The sequence below is a fragment of the Nannobrachium achirus genome, assembly GCF_963921795.1.
Source record: "Nannobrachium achirus genome assembly, chromosome: 4".
NCBI classification, from domain to species: domain Eukaryota; kingdom Metazoa; phylum Chordata; class Actinopteri; order Myctophiformes; family Myctophidae; genus Nannobrachium; species Nannobrachium achirus.
Window position 1 is genome coordinate 46,229,642 of NC_137813.1, and position 17,595 is coordinate 46,247,236.

Here is a 17,595-nt window from a genome sequence, read left to right on the forward strand (position 1 = left end):
CTATCTCTGCCAGTGTGCCAGTGATCACCCACCCCTGTGCCAATGTTGGCACCCGTGCCTAAGGTTGCCTACCCCTGGTGTAGTGTGACCTAGGGCGTTAATTAAAAACAAACACAAAAAGTGTAGATGGAGATAAGAGGTTTCTGCCCAACAGCGATGCTACAGAGCTTGGTCTGGTGGTTCTCTGTATGCACGGATAGCAGCGTGAGCTGAGCTGTCATCGAGGTACTGTAGCAGTGTGCTCAGTCTACTCTTGTGGCGACAGAGATACAGATGTAGATTCAGAGAAAGAGACAGACAGAGATACGGATTCTGCGCGTCTAGTTATAGGCCACTTCGGCTGTAAAAGTACCGGACAGCCCAAAGATGTCTTCTTGTCTGGCATTCATCACAATACCCCGTTCTTTTTATAATCTCCGTTGTGATCGCCGCATCACCATAACTCACAGGAGTCACAGTGAAGAGCGCCCTCTCAGGTATTGTTGCTCGCGGTATTGCGTGTCGATTTCCATGCGTGGCGGTTGTGGCTGAACGAGTCTTAACTCAAGTGACAAGCGAGAGAGGGTAAGCGAGTGCGTCACGCTGACATGTTGACAATCCGTCGATATCAGCGAGAGGTTTTGGGTGTACATGATCTGAGCCCTGTGCAGAGCGCTGCCTGTGTGAAGCGGGGATTAGCGAACCCCGCGAGAACAGAGAGAGGCAAGGCCTCGCGCCGCGGAGCCCGGGAGCAGCCGCCGCCGCCGCGGCGTTTGATCAGCCCCGGGATTTTGTAGGCTTGGATGTGCTCGCTTTCATCGGCGCATTTCGTTTGGTTGTTAGCGGGGTTGTGTGGCTTCTCTGATACATTTGATCAATTATTTACTTCCTCTCTCCTGTCTTGTGATGATGCTGCTCCTGCACGCGCTCCCGCCGGAGAGCTGAGGGACCATTATCACGACGACCGAGGCTTTGAGAGCGGCTCAGAAAGTGTTTGCCACCCCAATTATTGTCAGGTTGACTTTTGAACCTCGGCTTTTTGAAAGACATCTCATGCTCGCGCGCCTTTCTCCTTCCTTGGGTCTCTTGATCTTTTTCTGGCATCTTTAGTCCGTTCTCTCTAAATCCCTTATATCCTCTTCAACGTTTTCAGGCCAAGGACCCCTTATAGTTGAGAGAGGGATGAAGCAGCAGGGACCCCCACAACCTTTTCATAGATTCCATTATCGTTTCATCGTTTGACAGCACAATCGTCAGTGTATTTTGGATTCATGTCAGTTTGTATTTTCAGATATTTAACTACTTGAAAAGTCAATAAACATGAACTTTCACTCTGTCTTAGTCTGCTAGTCAGTCTATTTTTGGCGAAAGAATATGGACGCTATAGGGGATAAAGTTGTTCATATAAAAAAGGAGAAAAAAATATTTCTCTCACACAAAGATTTGGAGTACCACCTGTAGTAACTCTGAGGACCCCCTAGGGGTCCCGGACCCCCTGTAGTAACTCTGAGGACCCGGACCCCCTGTTGAAGACCCCTGCTATTATAGCTTACATCTCTCTCTCTCTCTCTCTCTCTCTCTCTCTCTCTCCCTCCCCCCTCCAGGCCCGCTGACCACCACCCAGGTGACCACCACCACCCCCGCCCGGCCCTTCACCTCCAGCACCAGCCCGGCCACCACCCGCCCCGTGGCCCCCACCTCGCGGCCCATCGGCTCCATCAACAAGGGCCCCGACCTGCGGCCCATCACGGCCACGGTGCCCGTGACCCGCCGGCCGCCGCCCCGCCCCGCGGGCCCCCAGGGCGGCCCGGACCCCCAGGTGTGCGAGGCCAGGGTGGCGCGAGGCGTCCAGTGGCCCTCCACCCAGCGGGGGGAGACCGTGGACCGCCCGTGTCCCAAAGGATCTCTGGGTAAGGAGCTCCCTCTGGCAGTAGGCCAGTCAATCTAGAGGTTTGACCCAAAAGAAATTTCAATAGTAATGGTTCAAGGTTTTTTATGATACTTAGGGTCATCCAAAAAACATGTTTAAAGTTTCCCATTATATTCTTAGTGGATCAAGGTGAATTCAGGGGGTTCAGGTTTGGGTCCCTTCACTTATATACAGGAAAAAAGATCCCCCAAAAATCTTCTTTAAGTAGCATGTGAGGGGTCTAACTAGGGGTTTTTCATGATTCTGAATCCATTGCCAGCATTTGTTTTGCACAAAAAACAAGTGATGACTCATCACTAAACCATAGATTTTAGTCAGTTTTTAGCACGAGGAATGTTTTTTGTGCAAAACAAATAATTGCAATGGATTCAGAATCATGAAAAACCCCTAGTTAGACCCCTCACATGCTACTTAACTCATTTGCTGCCATTTAACAATACCTTTGTACTCTCATATGCCCCTGTCTCCATAGACTTCCATGTAATTCATAGTGCACGGATCATGCACACCCATGCCTAGATAATGCACCACGTGTGTCCACATTGCTCACAGCTTTCAAACAAAAAAATCCGAATGGAAATCCGTTCAGGCATTCATGAGATAACAGCCATTATGTTTTCCTAAAATGTAAACAAAGATGGCTGCCATGTTTGAAAGATGGGGTTGCTATGGGGGTTAAACATGCAATTTCGTGATTGCTATCATGCCTACATTTTTTGGGGTCAAATTTTTTTTTGTTGAAAAAATAGCAGCATATGAGTTAAAGAAGATTTTTTGTGAGGGTATTTTTTCTCCTGTATAGTAAGTGAAGGGACCCAAACCTGAACCCCCAGAATTTACCTTGATCCACTAAGAATATAATGGGAAACTTTTAACAGTTTTGGATGACCCTAAGGATCATAAAAAACCTTGAACCATTACTATTGCAATTTATTTTGGGTCAGTCCCTTTTTTTTTAGCTTAGACTGACTGGCCTACAGTGTTTACCTGCAGTGGGTATACTTTCTTTTGCCGTTCTGTGAAAAGAAAACAAACGAATAAAAAACAAAACCTTACCACAAATCGAACCGTGGCATTGCATGTGTGTCGAGCCGACTCACAGATGCCGCAGGATGTGTACACACATCTTACATTTTGTGCGTGTGTGCGAGCGTGTACGCGCGCACGTGTGTGTCACCATGTTTGTGTGCCTGCTCTTGTTTTTTTTCTTTGTGCTTTTTTCCGCTGTTGTCGTTCTTCCTCTGTCTCTCTCTCCCTCTCTCCCCCTCTCTCTCTCTCTCTCTCTCTCTCTCTCTCTCTCTCTCTCTCTCTCTCTCTCTCTCTCTCTCTCTCTCTCTGTGTGTTGGTCTCAGCGGCATGGCGGAGTCCCCCAGGACTCCTGGATGAGAGCCGGCCCTCTGTGAATGAAACACCCATCTCTCACTGACAAACACAGGAATAATGAAATGAAATAAAAGGCTCCACCTCCGCTTCACGCTCGCTCCTATAACTCTAGACATACAGTATACAGCCATCAAACGTCTCTCTCTCTCTCTCTCTCTCTCTCTCTCTCTCTCTCTCTCTCTCTCTCTCTCTCTCTCTCTCTCTCTCTCAGAGGAAAATACGAGGAAAAACATCAATAAAAGGCACCCCCTACCTGCGCTTTCAGGATAGTCTCTATGAAAACACCATAGCAACCCTAAATTAACAGCTATAGCAGTATACTGTAGCTTAGTTGGCGGAGCTTTTAAAACCAATCTGTGGTCAACAGAGGCTGCTTGGAACTCCGCGCCACACCTTGCTCAGATCTATCTTTTTTTTTTGCCGCGTTGACAACGCCTCTGTCATCTCTAGCCTTTTTTTCCAGGCACGTGCACACATAGATATCAAAGGGGGCTCAAGCCCGTGCCATTTTCTGTAAAAAGTGCCCTCTCTAGACCATGAATGCAGTTTTTCCTATGGTGAAAGAAATGCAAATGCCCTCTTTCCATGCCATACCTGAAGGCAGCATTCAAGAGAATTGCCTTGTCCAGACTCTCCTGAACTTGAATGCAGTATCTTATGTTGAAAGAATTCACCCTTTGTTAGCCTTCTGGTTGGTCCCTGACTGACCAACCAGCAGGCTCTATCTGCCTTGTCCCGCCCTGGTTCTGCCTTTTTTTATGTTGAATTTGCTAAAACATAATTATTGGAGAAATAAAAACATTTAAACACATGCTGAGTCACTATACTGCCCCTGAGCAGCTCCATTTTACTGAAACCAAGTTTGAAATTAGAATTGAACACACAGGATAACAATACGAAGCAACTGAATTAAAATGGTAGTGGATGGAGTGTCCCACCGAGTGTCCCACCAAGACACGGCAACCAATTGGTGTGAAGAGGGGTGGGACAACGGGCGGGACTTGGCAAAGGGTGAATTGCCCTTTCTGTGTAGAAGTTATGCGTATGAGTGGTATAACGCACCGAAAATAGCCGACCTCCAAGCTCACAACGCGTCGCAGAGCGATGCGTTGTGAGCTTGGAGGTCTGCTATTTTCGATATTTCCACCAAAGGCCCTTTTAGAAAGTTCAGCCCCTGCCTCTCTAACATTCTCTGCACGTCCCTGATCACAAACACACTATCTGGCATCACTCTGGCCCTCTCTCTCTCTCTCTCTCCCTCTTGTTGTTGTGTGAGCTGACAGGAGGTGTGTGTGTTGTGGTTAGTGCTGCTGGAGGATGGCTGGTGGCACACACACACACACACACACACACACACACACACACACACACACACACACACACACTGTGGTGCCATCGCTTGCACCGTGTCCTCTGTCTGAACCCTCTTAACTAAACAGAACAAAACCCTCTCTGGGAATGGAGGAGGGTGGGGGTCCTCCCTCGAGGTGCTGTTCTCCACCAATGAGACGCCATGCCTGATGGTTATGTCTTTGGTCTGTGTGTGTGTGTGTGTGTGTGTGTGTGTGTGTGTGTGTGTGTGTGTGTGTTTGTGTGTGTCTGTGTGTGTGTGTGTGTGTGTGTGTGTGTGTGTGTGTGTGTGTGTGTGTGTGTGTGTGTGTGTGTGTGCGTGCGTGCGTGCGTGCGTGCGTGCGTGCGTGCGTGCGTGCGTGCGTGCGTGCGTGCGTGCGTGCGTGCGTGCGTGCGGGTGGGTGTGCGCGCGCACGTGTATAACAGAGAGCGCACAGTATGTGGCCAGCGCTATGTGTGCATTTAGGCTCCTTTCAAAAGCACGCTTCTTATTGCCAACGGTTTGACGGCCAGATCGTCCTCTTCCTCATCTTCCTCCGCCTCCTCCAGCTATATTCCGGGTCCCCGTCCCAACGCCCCGTATTCCATTATTTTAATTCTTTATTTGGCAATTGTATTGTGTGCTTTATTTAGAGAATGAAGTGTTACAGTGGCGTCAGTTCAGCAAAAGCTAAGGTATGGCAACATGACTGGTCTCTTGCACGCGTGCCCTTGCGCGCGTGCACGGTGCAAGACACCAGTCATGTTGCCATACCTTAGCAACAAGCACAATAAAAAGTACATTTTATTATTTCTCTCTGTAGCCAAGGTATGGCAGCTGCCATAGCTTGCCATACCCAATTGACGCATCTGAAGTGTTAATAGAGAGACTGGAAGCCTATAGGGAAGAGAGAGAGAGGGTAATCATGACAGGAGTTGGATTCAAACGCGGCTCCTCACAACTCACAAGGGGTGGGGGGCACACGCACACGCCTACGCGCACGCACACACAAAACCTGGCCTCCCGATTCATGTCTCATGGCAAATAATTAAGTTGTTTACGCTTTCCACTGCTTGCCCCATGCATCTTATGCAGTGGTGCTTTGGTGTTTTCTTTTCAGGGGGGACGGTCATTTATTGACGTCGCGTGCACGCGCGCCTTTAGATGTGTGCGTCTAAAGGCAAATAGAAAATAGTGCGCTGCAGTAGAGAAACTAAAGGTTTGCTTTGAACGAATCTCAAACAGTAATGGAGCCTATGAGGACGCACAATGCACAATGCACAATGCACATACAGTACCTACAGCTGGAAACCTACAGTAGGTGTTAAAGTAGCCTATCCATATCGTCGTTGTCGGGTGTAAACCTTGTATGTCCAAAACCGTTCGTTTTGTATTTACCATAAATGATCTACAAGCACACAACGCCTCACGGTGCGAGGCGTTGTGTGCTTGTAGATTGGCTGTTTTCACTACCTTTGTGTGACGGCCTTGTATGATGAAGCAGGGCTTTACTTTGTGAAAAAACGTAGGGTAGCCTGGGCTTGTGAATCTGGGGGATGCCCAAGCCCACCACTCACTGTCTGGTAAACCTGGTCAACTTGTTATGCAAATAGCCATTTGATTAGATAGGCTATGCCGCATCGTCACTCGTATAGCCTATAACTCTATGGTTCTAGCATGCACTGTTCCGTGCCGCTCCATTGGCCTGACGGCATCCGGTCACGTCCGGCCTTGAAAGCACTACTGATTTCATGAACGTGTTCCATTCCTCTTATCTTTTGTCTCTCTATTGCTTTTTTAACCATGTTAAATACATTATTAACTTAATTATGGATATGGATAAATCCATAACCAAAATAAGACAGAGACGAGCCAAAGGACAATCAATAAATTGCTGTATTGAAGAGAGTCAGACAAAGAGACAATACAGTGAGTATACCATCCTAGTGGCAGCTTGCTAATTCTCTCTTCCATAGATGGAAGTTAACATACAGTATATAAAGAATACAGATTATGACAGTTAGATTGTGGGACTCGTTCCCAGATCATAACAAGAAGACAGACACGTAGAGTGTTGGTAATTTTCCACTAGCCTGAACAGCACAACCAAAACAAGGACCTATACTATAAGTTCAGACAGTAGTTCATAATATAACCTAATAAATGAATCATATAATTATGTATCATAAATCATATCTAACAATCAATATGAATTGATAAAAGGATGATATTAACCACAACAAAATACCTATCAAACCACATCCACATAAACCCAAGGCAAAAAAAAAGAAAAAGGTTGGGTGTAGAAGGTAAAAAGGCTGGGACCAAGTATAGACCCCTGGCAGACCCCTGTTTAACAAACTAGGGTTGAACTAAGGTTGAAATTCCTTTCTAGAAATTAAAAAAATATAAAATCACACTTTTCTCCCCTTCTCTCGTCACTCCCCTGCTTATCCCCTTAATTGCAGACGCCTAACGCTTATTATCTCTCCATTACTGTCTCCCTCGCTCCCTCCCTCCCTCCCTCTCCCTCTCTCTCTCTCTCTGGCCTCCAGGCATCGCCTCGTTCCAGTGCCTGACGGAGGCGGTCATGTGGAATCCGCGGGGTCCTGACCTGAGCAACTGCACTTCCCCCTGGGTCAGCCAGGTGGCGCAGAAGGTGAGACCCCTGGAGTCGTCCCCCCGGCCGCCGCCGCGTCCGTCCCTGTCCTGCTGCCCTCACCGCCCCGCGCCGAGCCGTCCTCCCGGCGCGCCGCGCAGCGCCACATTAGCATAGCGGTACCTCGAAGGCTGGCCTGATTAAAACACTGACTCATTTTCCACTGGAACCCTTCATTTGAACGTATTCATTTTAATGCTTAATTAAATCTCTCCTTTGACTAATACCCTGTAATTACGGTGAGGTCAAATTGTTTTAAAAAGTCGTGATTACCCATGACTTATAGAGTACGCCGTCAGGCGAAGCAGTTTCACATATACTGCAGTATGTGTAATGCCGCACCGGACACATGCACTGCACTTGAACCACAAGGTCATGGGTTCAGTCCCGGGCACCGCTAACTTGCAGAATAGCGATTAGCGAGGCGATTCGAGCGGTAAGTATTAGTGGCGTTCCACCTCAGCAATCCATCTCCCAGGGATCTTACTATAATTCAAATTAACCAGTAAGACTCCCTAATCGGGAAATAGGCCAAAAGTTTGTTTTACCAATTATCAAGACATACGGGCAGTTGACAGTTTGCCATGGTTACTCATTGAAGTTCAATCTCCATATATGGAGATAACCTACGCATCACACTAAGTCTGACCTCACCAGCCCATATTTGGGCATGAGCAACTTATGTCTCCATATATGGAGATATGATGACATCACACAGTCCTCAGCCGATGATGTGGCGTGATGTCATACAATACACAAACGAGCCCTACAGTATAAAGGGGCAATTCTTGCCAGGAAAGAAGCATTTCTTCGACTCAGACCTTATCGCCAGGGTTGGCTTATAGCAGCTGTCGGTAGATAATGCCGGTCTTATATAAGGGTCATTTGTGTACGGTGTGATTTGCCATGGTTACTCATTGAAGTTGAATCTCCATATATGGAGATAACCTACGCATCACACTAAGTCTGACCTCACCAGCCTATATTTGGGCATGAGCAACTTATGTCTCCATATATGGAGATATGATGACATCACACAGTCCTCAGCCGATGATGTGGCGTGATGTCATACAATACACAAACGAGCCCAGATATGAGCAGGGCAAAGGTGTGACGTGTGACGTGTGACGTGACGGACGTGACGGACGTGACGGACGGCCGGTGGAGGTTTTGATACTAAACTGCGACCTTACGGTCGCAACAACACATTTGCTGTTCGTTTTTTTGGTCTTTTTCAGTAATGAAGTACAGTAACAAATGCATTAGGCAAGGAGTTGCATGCAGCATGTATATAGAAATCCAATTGACCTCACCATTTTGTGAACCCACTGCAGTACTGGCAATTCACAATCCCCTGGTTGAGACAACATACTCTCACTCCCCAAAATGCAAACGACTTCTTGGGACAAATGTTACCAAACGTCAAACAGTGCCTTCCTGGACACTCTGGGAATGTGGTAGTGCAGTTTTCAAACCCAAGACGTAAAAGGGTGTGTCAAAAAAAAACAGTTAACGCGATGAAGTCTGAAGTGGACTTGATCCACGAGCGAGCAAGCAGTTAGGCGAGCGAATCGCCGCGCCAAGTGTTGCGAAGTCCGCTTGAGCCGACTCAGCGCTGTTCGAGTTACAGTAATGTCCCGATAGGGACAGAATCGTAACTTATATTCCCCTAGTCCAGTGGTTCTCAACCTGTGGGCTGGGACCCCCAAGGGGGTCCCCATATCATTTTGGGAGGTCCCCAGATGATTAACTTAATGTGCAACATTGTTTTCTCACTCAACAGTAAACAAACCAACATAAAGTTTAAGTGTACAGAGGGTAGCATATTTCTAAAGTGACAGTTTGAGGACTTTTTAATACCTCTAAAATAACAAATTCAATATTGGTCAAATGTTCAAACATTAGAGTTGCGAGGCGTTGTGAGCATGTAGATCTGATATTTTCACAATAGAACCGGGTTATACAAAATGTCATGCCTCAACTCTTACTGCTCCTAGCCTCCTAGGGTGGGGGGTCCCCAGTTAAAATATGACTATTTTGGGGGTTCGCAACCAGAAAAGGTTGAGAACCACTGCCCTAGTCAACATGTGCCGTACATGCCCCCCCCCCCCCTTTGTGTGTGTGTGTATGTGTGTGTGTGTCTGTGTGTGTGTGTGTTTATCTGTAGATAAAGAGTGGAGAGAACGCGGCCAACATAGCGGGGGAGCTGGTGAACCACACCAAGGGCCGTATCCACGCCGGGGACGTCAGCTCGTCAGTGCGTCTGATGGAACAGCTGCTGGACATCCTGGACGCCCAGCTGCAGGCCTTAAAGCCCGGAAACAAGGAGTCAGCCGCACGCAACTACAACAAGGTGACTTGTTTTACTTAAAGTAAAAAATAAACGCGTTGTCGCGGTCCGGTGGAAACCTTGTATGTCCAAGACTGTTCGTTTTGTATTTATCATTTTAAAATGGTTCAAACTAGTGAAAATAGCAGATCTACAAGCACACAACGCCTCGCGGGTGCGAGGTGTTGTGTGCTTGTAGATCGGCTATTTTCACTAGTTTTGTGTGACTGTTTTGTATGATGAAGCAGGGCTTTACCTTACGAAAAATGTGCAAATTTGAAACTGAGATACGAGGTTTCTGACCGACAGTGACGATATAATATACTGGATTTATATTTCTTTCTTTGTTTTTTCCAATGTTTACTTTGAATTCTACTCCTCTACATCTAAGAGGCAAATGTTGTGCTTTTACTCCCTACAATTATTTGAAGACATTTAGTTATAGTTACTTATAGATTTGGAGTAATTAATACAAAACATACATTAGCCACTTCAGCCCTATATACTGTACACTTTGACTATTTGAAAATAGGCAATCTACAAGCTCAGCTTTTAGATTGTAGTAAAGTACATTTGCATGTCAAAACTATTGTACTCAAGTTCATTTTGAATTACAGACCTTTACTTGTAAACAGAGTATTTTTTACAATGTTGTACTTTTTCCACCACTGCACTTTGCACTGTGTGCACAGTGAACACAAAGTGCACACAACGACATATCGTTGCTGTCGGGTAGAAATCTCCATAATTTAACTTTTTGTGGGTTTCTTTTGTAAATTAATACCCTATACTTGATCATACCACAGCATCACACAAGCATCAAAACTAGCAGATCTAAAAGCCCGTTTCAAGCTTGTAGATCTGCTAGCTTTGATGTTTTTTAATTTGAAATCCTGAAAAGTAACACTTTCGGAGATACAAGGTTTCCACCCGACAGCTACGATATTATGCGTACACGAGCTTTAAAAGTGAATTCCTGAGCGAGTGTAAAATCACACCCTATAGCTGCACCACGTCCTGTACAAGGACAGCCGGGCTTTATTTAAATTCCCAGGTTTTGAGGCCTGCTTTGTTTTCTCCCTCCCAGCTACAGAAGCGCGAGCGGACCTGTCGGGCCTACATCCAGGTACGGTTTCCTCTTTTATCTTGCCTGCTTTACATGCCCGTGGAGTACGACTGCTCCGTGACTTTAGAATAACGCCGTGACGATAAATCCTTGGACAGACTGCGAGGTTTTGTGGAATGTGATTCCTTTTAGCCCGTGGCACGGCGCTTTGTGCTTCACATTATGATTTATATAGCCTCCGCTATCATGTTTGGGTGTGTGTTTGTAGTATTTCTAGTTTGTGCTTGAAGAGCGCCGTGAACAGGGTTCTCTTTTTCCCCCGCTATAACTCGTGGCGAGTCGCGTGCGCCGTATTTAAACCAGTTAGGCCTAGAATTATTGAATGCTTAAGCTGTTGAAAAATAGCAGATATACAAGCTCGCAGCATGGCACCGAGTGCCACGCTTCGAGCTTGTAGATCAGCTATTTTTGGAAAATCATGACAGTTTGTGCAAATCTTTGAATATCTCATATTTAAAGTGAACATTTATAACTCAAATATTTGCTTCTGGGGGGGTCCCTGATACAAAATATTTTGAGACATTTGATAGATTCGAGGGTCCTTGACATGAAAGAGTTTGAGAACCACTGACGTAGAAACGTGTTTTTCAAAAAACCTTAGAAGGATTTAGAAGACAAGACACTTATAGAATCGTGTCAATATTTGAATTTTGACCCGATTTTTTAAATAGCAGACCGAGTGCCGCACTGCGAGCTTGTAGATCTGCTATTTCTTTAATAGTTAAAGCATGAAATAATAATACGCAATAATGGGTACCCCGTTCTGAATGCGTTAAATGTTGGTGTGGTATTTCCCGAGGCGACGAGGATGCTTTGTAATTTCGTTGCGCGACTCTCGGTGTACATATCTGTGAGATATGGGTCAGGCTAACGCTTGTGGAAACCATCCCCCTGTGACATAATCTTAGCATTGTTCCTTTGCCGGTGGAACCCTTTACTGTAAAAATATTGGTACTGTACCGTAGTAGTTTTTTATTGTGTGGTCTCAATAATGTACAATCTCTCTCTCTCTCTCTGGCTTTGGAGAAAATGCACTGTAATTTGATGATAGCGTGAAAGGCGACCATGGTTCATGTTACTATAGCCTGCCTTTTTCCTCCAATATTTGTGCAATATCGTTGCTTCTGAGAAAGCTGTAATCTAATAGCATGAAAAGGCCATGTGTAGAGCAGGCTAGGCTTGTGCAGCGATGATGAAATGCGGCATTCTGCAGCACACGCTCGTCTCCGTCTGTTGCAGCATATTGGAATACGATGCCTAATCATCTGATCTCGCTGGTGCCTGGTGAATGTTAAGACTGCAGTGTAGTGTAACCGGACCATTATTTTTTTGGTCGTTGGCTGCGGTGTACCTCAGTATCACAGCAGCATCGCCGACGCAATATTGTTTTTGACAGCACATTTTGATTTAGTTTTAGTCATAGTCTTTTGAATAAAATGTCATTTCGTTTTAGTCATAATTTAGTCAGCTGAAAAGTATTAGTTTTAGTCTAATTTTAGTCGACTAAATATCATACGTGTTCAGAAGACCAAATCTACCGTTGATTTAGTCAACTGAAATGTATTTTGGTAGGCCTTGATGGCATTGTAATGACTGATTTTACACTTGGTTGCGTGCTGAAAATAGCAGATCTACAAGCTCACAACACGTCGCGCTGCAATGCGTTGTGAGCTTGTAGATCGGCTATTTTCAGCATGCAACACCTGAGAGCAACCAAACATAAAATGACTCTCTTCTCCATTAGTCGCCTCCCTAACGTTTTAGTCTAGTTTTTATCTTGTTGACGAAATTGCCAATATATTTAGTCTTAGTTTTAGTCACCACAGCTTAGTTTTTATTTACCGGTAGTTTTTCTTTAGTTTTCATCAGTGAAAAAACGCAGTCGACACACATTTTTCGTCTTAGTTTTAGTCGACAAAATCAACACTGACCTCAGTATCACAGCATCGCCAACGGGAAAAAACAAAAAAAGAAAGGGGGGTCGCTTTCTCTGTTCAGTCGAAATGAGAGTGCATTCTAATTCTCGATTCATTTTGTGACTGCAACGCTCTTTATTCTGCACCCCGCAGTCAATCCTTCATTTTGAGAGGCCTGAGCAAGAGAATTACATGATTCATCAAGCAGGCTACTCCAATAAATTGGATAGCCGATAAAGCCATCAAAATTGCCATTAAATGAATTGTAAGTGTGAAATAGAACGGTAATATGTCTGACATAGCACAGTAATAAATGTAGTGCAGGGGGAGTATAGTGAGTTTTCGAGGAAATAACAGTGAAATTGTTAGTTACTTTATAGTCTCGCGTATAGCCAAGACAACTACTCCACAATCTCCGGATGCTCTACTATAGAGTCCGGGACTACACCTCCTGAAATCCGAGGCAGGAAGATGTCAGCTGTTCGATATTTCTGTCCACGAAATTATATTTTAAAATATCTTTATCTTTTTATATTTTCTACAAAACAGCAAGCTATATGTCGTCACTGTCGGGAAGAAACCTTGTATCTCCAAGTTTCAGAATAGTATGTTCTTTTGTAAATCAAAGTCCTAATTCATCATACAAGAGCGTTGCACAAAAGTAGTGAAAATAGCCGATCTACAAGCACCGTGAGGCGTTGTGTGCTTGTAGATCGGCTATTTTCACTACTTTAACCAGTTTTTAAAATGATTATAATAAAAGGAACGGTTTTGGACATACAGTACAACGTTTCCACCACGACAGCGACGATATGCTTCGATCATGTTTTATTTATATTAGGATAAACGCGCGAGTGGGTGGTAACATAAAATGACCTCTGGCTCCCCCTGTGTGTGGCAGGCGGTGGTGCAGACGGTGGACAACCTGCTGCGTCCGGAGGCTCTGGAGTCGTGGCAGGACATGAACACCACGGAGCAGGCCCACACCGCCACCATGCTGCTGGACGTCCTGGAGAAAGGAGCCTTCCTGCTGGCCAACAACATGTATGGCAACCGCTTCTCCGACAGAGCCCCCAACATCGGTGAGAACACTGCTGTTAGAATGGAGCGTCGTGCTGGCTTTTGATTGATTGATTTGATTGATTTATTGGTTGATTGATTGATTTGATTGATTGATTGAAGTCAGAATCGTAAACAGCACGAGGTACAGTCAGACATTAAGGAAAAAATGGATAACTCAACAAACAAACAAAAAAGCCTGGGGACTTGTTTCCATTGTGGACTTACACTATGTATTCAATTCATCAACATAGTATAAAAAAAATAACACAATAATACATATCATCAACAAATACAAAACAATATATCGTCACTGTCCGGCCAAAACCTCTTAACTCCATTTTTGAGGTTTTAGATTTTTTGGCATAAATCAGGGCTATTGAACACCCTTTACAGCTGAGTGTTGGTTAAAATAATATTGAACCAATGGAAAGTAGTAAAAGGTGCTTGGGACAAAACCTCCTAACTCCCCACTTTCTGCCAAACCAGCTAACTCCGCCCGATTGGCCCTCCCCTTTTTTCAAAAATATGTGCTATTGAACACCCTTTACGTCTGTGTGTTGGTTAAAATAATATTGAACCATTGAAAAGTAGTAAAAAGCCCATCGGTCAAAACCTCCTGACTCCACTTGAGCTCATTTTCCCGAAAATGAACAGTGCTTTTGTATGTATCGGTGAGCTGGGACACATTTCCCTCTTATCTCCAGATTATTATTCTATTCTTTTTGTGTTTTTTTTTTTGTGTTTAAATGAACACCCTACTCGATCATCCGCGAGCTCGAAACACGCCGCTTCGTGTCGCTTTTCAAGCTCGAGCTTCGGGTTTTGAGCTTGTAGATCTGCTTTTGCTACCGTGGCAGAGAGTGAGGAAAAAACTTAGTTTCCCATGATGCCTTGCGAAATACTATGTTCGGCGGACCATTAAATTGTATTCATCCTGGCTGCTGAAAAATGCATATATCCCGGCTTCCATGAGCTCGAAACGCACCGCTTCGTGCCGCGTTTCGAGGTCGAGCTTCGAGTTTTGAGCTGCTGCTTTCGCTGTTCCTGAATTTGACTCCTCCTGAACACTAACTGTTTGGACATAATTATGAGGTTTCCACCCGACAGAGACATAATTATAATGCTTGTGTTCTCCTTTCTTGCCAGACCTGGAGGTGCACGTGCTGAACACAGAGATGGACCTCCAGGACTTGTCCTTCCCACAGAACTACGCCAGTGACAGCACCATCCAGCTCTCCGCCTCCACCATCAAACAGTACAGCCGCAACGGTCAGCAGCCCCCTCTCAACCCCCCCCCAACCTCCCCAACACCCCCTCTAACCCTAATAAAGGACATTTCCCCGGAGAGAGAGAGAGAGCGCACTCTCCCGTGTTTCCCCCCCATTTGCATTTTCATGCAAGCTTAAAACAATCTGCATGCAGTTGACTAAGTTATTGGTTGATAATAATGGGCTAATCAGATTAACAAAAAGCGCTGAGACAATTTCTTTTGCTGATGGTTTCTTAACGGCCTCGTCTTAATAGAATAGCTGGGGAGGCGTGTTAGATTACTATCACCAGCCCCAGCCTGCCTTGACGGAGCAATCTCAGCACTTGGGTGCGCTTCTCTCCTCTCCTCCCTCTTCCGTTCCCTCGCTCCGTCTCTCCGCCATCTTATCCCCCTCTCTCATCTCTCCCATTTCACCCTCCCTCCGCCGCACCCCACCCTCTTCTTCTATCACTCCTCCCCACATCCCCACCATCCCCCCCATCCCCCCATCCCCCTTTTCTCTGTTTTCTGTCTCCGTGCGGCTCCTCGTGCCGGGAGAACGAGATTAGAATGATTGAAACAAACGCACATGAAATATTCATATGGAATAATAAGAGATCTGTGAATGCTTGAGGGATGAATGTTCCATTGCCCTCCACATTAAATCTCGCTCTCTTCCACCAGTCAAAATGAAACGCTCCTTACCATCATTCTAACCTCCACTAACTCCCTCTCTCCGTCTCCCTTCCTCCTCGCCCTGTCACTTTCTCGCTCTCTATCTCTCTGCCTCTCTCTCTCTCTCTCTCTCCCTCTCTCTCTCTCTCTCTCTCTCTCCCTCTGTCATTACCATATTATGCTCCCATTTCTCTGTTCTCTGTCTCTTTTCCCTCATCTCTCCTCTGCCCTCCTCCCTCTGTCTGTAGCTATCTTTTCACGTAATATCCATCTTTCTTTTTTTCTTCTTTTTTTAATCTTTCGACCTGCTGCCTGTCTCTCTACTCTCTGTCTCTCTCAGGCACATGCACACATAGACATCAAAGGGGGCTTGAACCCCTGCCCTTTCTACTTGTCTGTAAAAAGTGCCCTCGAGTCCAGACCATGCATGCAGTTTTCAATATGGTGGAAGAAATGCCAAGGCAATTGCCTTGTCCAAGCTCTCCTGAACTTGAATGCAGCATCTTATGTTTAAAGAAGTGACCTCTCTGCGTATAAATCCATTTAGAACGCCACATCTCCAGTATTGACTTGATTATGTTTAGTTTAGTGTGGCATCAAGTACCGAAAATAGCCAACCTCCAAGCTCACAACTAGGGATGGGTATCGTCTGCGATACTTTTAATGGTATCGATTGCATGACATCGATACTATCGGGTATCGGTTCACGTAAAAACGAACAATATTTTGTTTCGATACTCTGGAACACACCCCTGGCCGGTCGCATCTTTAACATTTGGGCTACTGAGAGTTTAATGATTGCTTTGGTAGGCTACACTCGTTACTGTGGAAAATAGCCGACAATAGCCTATAATGTTTTTATTTTGATGATTATCCAACGTCTATACTCTCCGCTCCGCCACACTGTGTGATCATCATCATCACCTCTGCTCTACCGATGCGGTAGAGCAGTTAAACTTAATTAAAAAGTATCGAAAATGGTATCGAAAAGGGTATTATATCGATTCCCAGGTATCGAAAAAGGTATTGTATCGATTCAAAGGTGAACGATATCCATCCCTACTCACAACGCGCTGCAGCTTGGAGGTCTCCTATTTTCAATATTAGAAATTTCAGCCCCTGCCTCTCTAACATTCTCTGCATGTATCTGGTCTCTCTCCCCAGGTCAAGTGAAGGTGGTCTTCGTCCTCTACAAGAACCTGGGCTCCTTCCTGTCCACAGAGAACGCCACGGTCAAGATGGAGCTGGAGCCGGGCCAGGGCGGGCGCGGCCTGGCGGTCAACTCCCACGTCATCGCCGCCTCCATCAACAAGGAGTCCAGCAGGGTGTTCCTCACCGAGCCTGTGGTGTTCACACTCAGACACCTACAGGTGTGTTGATTAGCTCCACCTTATAGCCGGTGGTGTTCACACTCAGACACCTACAGGTGTGTTGATTAGCTCCACATTATAGCCGGTGGTGTTCACACTCAGACACCTACAGGTGTGTTGATTAGCTCCACCTTATAAGGCTATATGCACAGCAGCCATTTTGGAAAGAAGTTGGGTCTTTTCCCACTTCCTTCACAGGTGTTACCAATAATACTAATGAAGGATCTGTTCCATTCTGGTCAAACCGATTCAGGGTGCTGATATTGTTCATGTTAATTGGCTCACTGGAAACACTGTTACACCAGTGGGTCTCAAAGTGTGGTCCAGTTGGAGGTTCCAAATGACCCCTTAAAAGGTGTGTAACTCTGAGAGTGTACAGATGGAACCAAATGGACCATGGGGGTCCTTGAAATAAAAGGTTTGATAACCACTGTTCTACATGAAATGGAACAGAGTCTTCATTAGTATCATTGGTAACAAGTGAGAACAGACCCAACTTCTCTCCAATATGGCTGCTGTGCATATAGCCTATGAGTTTATTAGCTCCACCTTAAGGCCTGTCCAAACTGTCTCCGACTACCGAACTT

At 45.6% G+C, this 17,595-nt stretch overlaps 1 protein-coding gene across 1 annotated transcript in view; it reads left to right on the plus strand.

Annotated features, from left to right (window-relative positions):
- adgrl1a (adhesion G protein-coupled receptor L1a) overlaps positions 1–17,595 on the plus strand; it is a 155,845-nt gene that overhangs the window by 100,180 nt on the left and 38,070 nt on the right. The window contains exons 7-13 of the mRNA XM_080724950.1: positions 1,584–1,889; positions 7,178–7,281; positions 9,449–9,634; positions 10,698–10,736; positions 13,554–13,734; positions 14,861–14,983; positions 16,803–17,008. Of these exons, the coding sequence (XP_080581076.1) occupies positions 1,584–1,889; positions 7,178–7,281; positions 9,449–9,634; positions 10,698–10,736; positions 13,554–13,734; positions 14,861–14,983; positions 16,803–17,008 (1,145 nt within the window). The remainder of the gene's footprint in view (positions 1–1,583; positions 1,890–7,177; positions 7,282–9,448; positions 9,635–10,697; positions 10,737–13,553; positions 13,735–14,860; positions 14,984–16,802; positions 17,009–17,595) is intronic.